General features: G+C 34.9%; 1 protein-coding gene across 1 annotated transcript; it reads right to left on the bottom strand.

The window, feature by feature from the left end:
• Positions 1–3,634: 3,634 nt before the first annotated feature.
• Positions 3,635–8,524, bottom strand: LOC143539894 (profilin-1). The gene is made up of 3 exons (XM_077033079.1): positions 8,275–8,524; positions 5,153–5,290; positions 3,635–4,334 (listed from the first exon to the last, which is right to left on the bottom strand). Exons 1-3 carry the CDS (start codon positions 8,401–8,403, stop codon positions 4,200–4,202), a joined length of 402 nt encoding a protein of 133 aa, XP_076889194.1. The 5' UTR covers positions 8,404–8,524; the 3' UTR covers positions 3,635–4,199.
• Between the last annotated feature and the right edge of the window lie 216 nt (positions 8,525–8,740).

Raw genomic sequence — 8,740 nt, 5'->3', positions numbered from 1 at the left:
TCTGCAAGTGACAAGGACTTCCGCGGGAAGAATCCCCATGGAAAACCTTAAAAAACCCTTTTCAAAACCCTTTGCTTAAGTCCAAAAGTTCACCTCACTTTATTAAACACTCATGAGAAGAACATTGGACTGGGGGGACTTGAAGAGGTAGGTCCCAGCAGAGCCCAGTTGGACCCGCAAGACTCACCTTGAAGAGGGACGTCTGCGCAGAAACCAACTGGATCCGCAGGACCAACCATGCTCAGAGACGTGACGTCCTTACGCGCAGTACGCAAGCTGTTCCCGCAGGAAATGCCTCTCAATGGTGAAGGACTCTGCCTGTTCCCGCAGTTGCGGATACAAACCATCAGGGAAGGCCACCCGCGCAGCAAGGCTACACGCACAAGGCACTTAGCTCTCAATCACTCAGTGTCACCTGAAGGAATGAGCAAAGCCGGGAACAATCCCGCACAAGGGCGGGAGGGGGAATACTCCCGCCCAAATAAGCCAGTCCGTACGATACGGGAAGATCTTCTGTACTGTACCTGACGAGGTATGGGCAAAAGATCTGACTAAAGATACGACAGCTTATTGACAACAGTATGGCGAGCAGCATGCTCCTGTACTGTATGTCACTATTAGCCGCTGCCTACTCACCAACTCCTGTCATACCACGTGCATAGCCGGCAGTTGGTGGAAAAGGAATAGTACACAGCAGGCCTGGTCACTATCAGCCGCTGCCTACCCACCAACTACCAGCAGGGCACGTGCGTAGGCCACTGTTGGTGGAACAGGAATACTATTGCAGCCGGCCACACCTCCTTGGAAACCTACCTTCGGCTATAAATACCACAAATGGTATGATCATCTTATCTTAACACATTACCATCATATCACAACATATCTTATCATATTATACCTGATATCTGCTCTAGCAATCTCTTAATATACATTTATATTTAAAGAGCAATCTAGTCTGATTCTCACGCCGGAGGGTGGTCACAAGGAGGAACCCCCCCCCCTTCTCAGTGACAAGCTCACGGTGTCTGTTTTGCAGGTTATCAGAAGAACCATCTTTACCGGGTCTAACCCCTCGTGGGAAACATCTATCTAACCCCCAGGTTACCCGTAATCTGCCCGGGGTCCGGTTAGTGTTTCTTCTGCCACAGAGGGAGATATTGTGCCTTAAGGAATTCCTAGACTCAAATTTCACTGACACTTTTAGGACTTAATGACAGTGCATAAGAGAAGAACTCCAAAGTGAAATATGCTTAACCGGAAGTAGTACCATTAGATCTTTAACTTATAAACATGACCATATCTTTATGATATAGTACATTTAAGTATTGGTTATATATGTGTAATGTGTGTAATATACATTGAATGAATTGAAATGAACTCTCATATTATGCTTACTCTTTTACTTAGTTAATTAGTAGTTGCTTTTTGTGTTATCAACAAAAGACTAAACAAAAACTCTAATAGCATGTTTTCATGAAGTTTGAACTATCCGAGTTCTCACAATTGCTCATTTCATTCATTCAACAAAATCTTCTTACAAATAATTTGATGAGGAAGAATGATGTCTAACGGATAGAATGTTTTTAGAAAATACATTTTAACAAACAAACTAAGATAAATCAAGGTCATAATGTACAACGGTTTATAGCAAAATGATTATTATGATTGTAATTTGTACCAACAATGTCAAAAGACTAATTATTTTATTGGTTGTTAATTTTATGTTATGTTAACCTATTTTGTTGTTCGCATAATACATGCATTTATTGTTTAGTGTAGACTTGGTTAGAACGAGTTATGTTTATTTTTTAAGAATTTATAAAATGAAAAGACATCAAATTAGGTTTACATATGCATAAAGCAACAATATGAATTCAACAATTTATGTTCATGAGTATTTTCAAGATTTTGTCTATAAATAAATAAGTAGCTAACATGGATGTGAAAGTATTATCGATGGATACTTATTTTGCATGTTAATATTACACACTCATTATGTAACATCTTAGGCAAACGTCACATGGTTGTATATAGTTTCGGCCACAAGGGAGATATTGTGCCTTAAGGAATTCTGAGACTCAAATTTCACTGAGACTTTTTAGGACTTAATGATAGTGCATAAGAGAAGAGCTTCAAAATGAAATATGCTTAACCGGAAATTAGGGGTGTGCAAATTAACCGCCATAACTATTAACCGAACCATAACTGACATAACCGAACCAATTTTAACCGATAACCGACATAACCAGCGGGTCGGTTTAATGAATTTTTAAAAACGGCCAAATACGGGTCGGTTATGGTTAAAGATAATTTCAAACCCGTCAAAACCGAACCGCCCCATTTACAAGATTCTCAACTTTATGGAGTATGATTAGACACACTGTTGATAATTTATTGAAAATTAAATAAGGTAATAAACTAATAACGCTCTCATTTTTATACTATATGATTTAATTTTACTAAAGAGTTAAACCATTAATTGTTTATTTGAATATATATTATTAATATTAAGAATTATATAATTTGTTGAACTATGTCATGTCATTTTTATTTTTTTAGTACCAAAGTTTTAGGCTCAATTATACATTGGTTTGGTCACGGTTAACCGAACCATAACCGACTCTCTATAACCTTCAAAACCGATTAACCGAATCCGCCATAACGGATCGATTATGGTTATGATTATCTATTAACCGACATATTGGTTATGGTTATGGGTTTGATCTAAAACCGCCCCAAACCGACCCATGCACACCCCTACCAGAAATAGTACCATGTGGGTGACCTCTTATCTGATGGTATTAATGGTATGAGAGGCCACATGTAATTACACATTAGATCTTTTAACTTATTAACATGATCATATCTTTATGATATATAGGTATTGGTTATATATGTGTAATGTGTGTAATATGCATTGAATGAATTGAAACGAACTCTCGTATTATGCTTACTCTTTTACTTAGTTATTTAGTAGTTGTTTTATGTGTTATCAACAAAAGACTAAACAAAAACTATAATAATTTGTTTTCAGAGTTCTCGCAATTGCTCATTTCATTCATTCAACAAAATTTACTCAACAAAATCTTCTTACAAATAATTTGATGAGGAAGAATGAAGTCTAACGGACACAATGTTTTTAGAAAATACATTTTAACAGACAAACTAAGATAAATCAAGGTCATAATGTACAACGGTTTATAGCAAAATGATTATTATTATTTTAGTTTGTACCAATGATTATTAGGTTGTTAATTTGTAGTTATGTTAACCTATTTTATTGTTTGCATAATACCTGCATTTATTGTTTAGTGTAGACTTGGTTAGAACGAATTATGTTTATTTTATAAGATTTTATAAAATGAAAAGAAAATCATAAACTTATAAAAATTGTAAACCTTTATAAACTTTACAAAGTTTAAAAGTTTGCAAACTTAATCATGTTTTTGTCAAGTTTTGTAATATTCAAATTGTGCAACTTTAAAATTTGATTACACTAATTAAATGTAACTTGTGGTGTGATTATGTGGAAAATAAAAGGACTTTTGTAAAAGATGGACTACTGATATGATATGTGACTAGAAACGTTTGTGAAAGTTTGTAGTTTTTGCAAGTCGCCTACGTTACGTTAGTGATATTAGAACTATTGTAGTTAACAACTCAATTATTTATATCCTTTAACACTAGACCTATAATGTAAAAGCTATAAAGATTGAATGGACACATTTGCTACCATTGCCATGTGTTCTTCAAAAGCCATTGATATAGTGGATGGACCATCATATATTTCACCTTTTTCTTTTTGCAATCTCTTTCTTTCTTTCTGTTGTGCCAACTTGTTTAGTTACTTTTAAGCTATAATTGTATAAATGTTTGTGAAGAAGTAACCAAACTAATGAACATAAATAAAGAAATTCCATTTCAAGCAATCTACAAATATATGAAATTATGAAACACAATGGGATCATAAACATAGACCAACTTATTGAACTTATAGATTCGTTAATAACGATACACATAAACTTATATGTAACAAGGACTCGAAGATCATATCTCCGAATGAAACAATAGATAAAACGGTATTTGTTCACATTTTCAAGACTAAAGCACACCAAAATGTAAAAACCTAAGTCGTATTTATATTCAAAATGTGTACCCTTATAAATAAGAAGTACTTCCAGTGATGATAATATTGTGGATTACATGCCTTGATCCACAAGATAATCACCCAACCCTTCCACGACCTTGTTGCATTGACCAGGAGCCACCGGCTCTTCATAGATGCCAAACAACATGGATTGACCGGTTTTCTTGATGCAGATTCCTCCAGCTCCCTGTGAATTTAAATAGTTATTTTGTCCATATTTAAGCATCTATAAAGATAAGCATAAGAGTAAATTACATGGATGGTTATGTGAAAAGCCAAAATTTCACATTTCATCCCAACTTTTGAGAAATTACTCATATTGTCCCAGCTATTAACTCACCCATCACCCTTTTGGTCTCTGAAATGAGCATATAACTAATGCTAGAGATGACAATGAGTCCCTAGAGTCTAGAGTCAAATTGGTTATAACACAAAAGATTGATTTAGCATGTCCTCGCAAAACTGGTATTCTTAACTCATAAAGCTTCCTAATTTATTTTAACAAAAAATATATATATATACGTTCTTACTCAAATAATACATTTTTTGTAATCACGTCTAAGACATTATTTATTATGAAAAGTTAAGAATTTTGGACAAAAAGTATTTTAGATTTTTAGGTCAACACGATCAAATCCATCCCCGAAAAAACTTTTACAACCCTAATCTATCTAGTCCCGATATCTAACCACACATGTCCATATTGCCGCCACCAAAATGTCCCATTAATTGAGCATCAAGTTTGGCAACTGTTTTATGTACAAAAGAGAAACAAGATACAAAAAGTTAAGTGGCCAACACAAACAAGACTATCTCACTGGTTAGCAGAGTATTGATAGGGTCCCGTGAGTTTTGTACTAAAGAGTTCTCACGATTACCAAAGAAAACTTCGAAAGCTATCATATTTCAGGCTAAAAATGATGAAATGATGGACTTGTTTTTTGTATCAAGGTTATGGCATTAAGATAGCTCTTTTTGATATTTTGTAAATCATGTTTATGTTACCTTTTTTCCACGAATGACAGCTCCAGGCTCACCTTGAATCACCATGTACTTTGCACCCGCTAGGAATAGACCAGTAGGGGCAAGAGTACCTGGTTCATCGAATTCTTTGATGATAGCATTAATCTCGTCAGGTTTAAACTGCACAACATAATACATGAAAGCAAGTATATAGCATGTGAAGTTGATGTGCAATATAAAGATAGCCATAGTAACTATCAGACTATGTGGTCTAAAAACTCTCTTACACCCCGTGTTCTTAAGATTGGACCGGACCAGTTGATTAGACTGGTCGAAAGGGAACTGCTTATACAACCTGTCCAGTTGAGGAATGTATATTAACATTTCAAATTGATTTATGTTTTATTTTAAACTTTTATATTATACATATCATTTGGTTTTTCAAATCGGTTAAACCATCAACGTCCCATTATAAAAACATTGCTTATAGGGTTGTAAAGGATCGAGCCAAGCCAGGTTTGGCTTGACTTCAACTCGTTTACAAACCGAGTCTAGCTAGCTAGACTCGCTTATATAGCTGAGATTCTTAGCTCAAGTTTGGCTTGTAACTTTTATAGATGTATAGAAACAAAATTTAATATATATAACGTAACATAATGTAAGTATATTAAAATTTGGGATAATTTATACATTTAAAACTTTGGATTAAATGTAACGAGTCAAACAAACGAGAAGGTTAGCTTACATTGACTTAGGCTCGGCTCATTTACAAATTGCGCCAGTTTTCTCAACCAAACTAGGTTGCGCCCACAATCTTAATTGAATACAACTAGGGTTGTAAACGAACGAGCCTTCGGCAAACTGTTTGGCGAGAAGTTCATTTATGTTTGCTTGTTTAATAAATGAATAAACATGAACAAGAAATTTCGTTCGATTTTCTAAATGAAAGAACACGAAAAAAGGCTGTATCCGCTCAATTGTGTTCGTGAGCATTAAACAAGACGTTCGCTAACGCCCATTTATATTCGCTAAAATTTGTTTGTTTATGTTTGTTCATTAATTTTTTTATATAATATTCAATTCTTTTCTAATCTCATCATATAGATTTAAACAAAATTGTTAACTATATAACAAAACTCTATATAAGTATTATTATTGTTATGTCACTAGTACAAAAGTGAGCAAAAGATGCGAATGAAAGGTGCGGTCCAACCCCACAATCTTAAGAATTTTAAGATTCTTAAAATCCTCCAAATTTGGCCTAAAACATCAAAAATAAATGCAGTGTCTTGAGCATCTTTTTAGAATTTTAAATTAAAATCCTTTGCATACTTTTCATAATAACCTTATGAAATAAAATTTTATTTATTTCTACTGATGAAACATAGATATTACATCAATATAGCAGGTAGGCGGGCAACAAGCTGCGCCGCCACCCCTTTCTGAATTGCAAACCCTAACCTGCTAAAGACATACCCCTGCCCCTTTGGAGTCGACACATTGCTATGCACAACCTGTTGGACCCTGGTTAGAAAACGGATAGCTTCCGGTGCCAAGGAGCCAAATGTATCAAAAGCCAGAGGGACAAAAACATGTTGGTTCTCTTCGCAGGCTTTAGCATGTTTCTCCACCTTCTTCGTTTCAGCCCTTTTTATTGCTTGCCCAGCTACAAACCCATTATCCCTCAAACCAGCTAAGGGAGATACCCCTGTGAGGTCAACACAAGCGTGTTTTCCCCCGGCCCAACCAAAGACGAGCAAATCTGCCGGTCGTAGAGTGGATCTCCCTTCCGTGGGGTCTGTAAGGAAGTTTACGGGGGCTTCCTTTTTAGCTGATATCCCAGCTCGCCTTAAGATGTCCCAAAGAACGTCCCGCACCCAATCATGTCGGTATTTGAACCCAGTTAGGTTTTGTTCATATTTTTCTACAGTTAGGTTTACTTTATCAATGGTGACTGCAGTTGGGTAAAAATAAGACAACATAAGAAAGGATTACACCCGCACAACTGCATCGGTATGATATTTTACCATTTTGTTCAATTTTATTATGACTAATTACTCTTTGATAGTAGTTTAGGTTGATTTTGATTCAATGATTTACTAAGCTTATGATTATTTCTCTCTTATTGTTGTTTCGACATCCTTCTTATTGCAGAGTTGTTGACTAACACAATTCACAGCTTGGCACGGTTCTGCAAATAGATTGGTGAGTTTGAAATATTACCCCTAATTAGATTGGACTTTCAACTTAGCAATTGCATACCAGAGTCCATATTTAAACACATTAATATCACATGTTCTCTTTACTTGTTATGTTTAATTTGGTTAATGGTGTTGGTAATTGTGCATTGATTTGTTCAATAGATAATATAGTGCCTTAACTATATACAACCCAAGTGAACATAAGTTTATATTAATAACAACAATGAACACTACATTTTCTTGTCGGACACACTTGCATATAATTTTTAGCTTCATTTTATTAATGCAACATTATGTTTTGTTAGGTGGTTTCTACATATATGGTTGCAAGAATTAAGCTGTCAGTTTGGGTTGCAAGAATTAAGTTGTTAGTTCGGGTTGCAAGAATGAGGACGTCGGTTCGGATTGCAAGAATGAAGATGTTGGTTCGGGAAGTTATCACATATAGTTTAATTTTAAACATGTATATTTGTAAACAATGAAACCTTTTTATATATTAGAATACTTTTATATATTTTTCATTGTGTTTTATGGAATTTATTAGGTTTGATTTATTTTAATATATATTTAGTTTTCTAAAATTTAAAATAAATAAATATATATGCAGGCAAAAAGATGCTCTTGTATGCATGGAGGCAAAAGGTGCGGTCCCCAAACCCACCTCTTTAGATATGTTAACAAATAAGCAAAAGGTGCGGTTATATATACCAAAAGGTTCGATACTATTTGGTGCGGTCATAGGCCGCATCTTTTAGCGAAAATGACCGCATCTTATAGCCTCTTTTGTACTAATGTGTGATTAATTTATATGTATCATTAGATTATGAATATAAATGCTAAAAAAAACTTGGCATTGTTTGTGCTAGTTTATTTGTGTCCATGAACCATTCACGAACAATAAATTTCGTTCCATTAGGCGTTAGTGAATCATTGGTTTGTCCGCTAAAAGCTTAACGAACTAACCTGAGGGAAAGAAGCGCTCTTAGCCCAGACGGTGCCATCGGTACCAAAGATAGCGGCGGATGCGAGATGTTGACCAGTACCTTCAATGTCACACATCAAATGTTCGTCCACGTAAGTTTGCCACGACATTTTGACACAAATTTGTGTTTAGATAAATATTGCAAGTGTTAAAAAAAATTGTATTTGATGGGTTAATTTGAAGAGACAAGATGATGTTGATCATTAGCGGGCTTCTCGCTATTGCCAAATGTTTGGCTCCATTCAGTCACCTGTAATTATGGACTTCCATTCGTAATTATAACACAAAACAATATTATTATTATTATTATTATTAAACAATGTAGATAGATGGTTTTATGTAATTACTCGATACTTATGGCTCGTATATAATTGGTGTCACTTGATTGTATATCGGCTAATATTGAGTATCGTTTCTTTGAATCGACACGTTAATTATATGATTAAA

This window comes from Bidens hawaiensis, unplaced genomic scaffold, assembly GCF_021521415.1.
Source record: "Bidens hawaiensis isolate Kalapana, Puna unplaced genomic scaffold, B.hawaiensis_p1.1 tig00012085_1, whole genome shotgun sequence".
NCBI lineage: Eukaryota > Viridiplantae > Streptophyta > Magnoliopsida > Asterales > Asteraceae > Bidens > Bidens hawaiensis.
The sequence above is the reverse complement of the archived record's forward strand: the minus strand, read 5'-3'. Positions and strand labels throughout refer to the sequence as shown.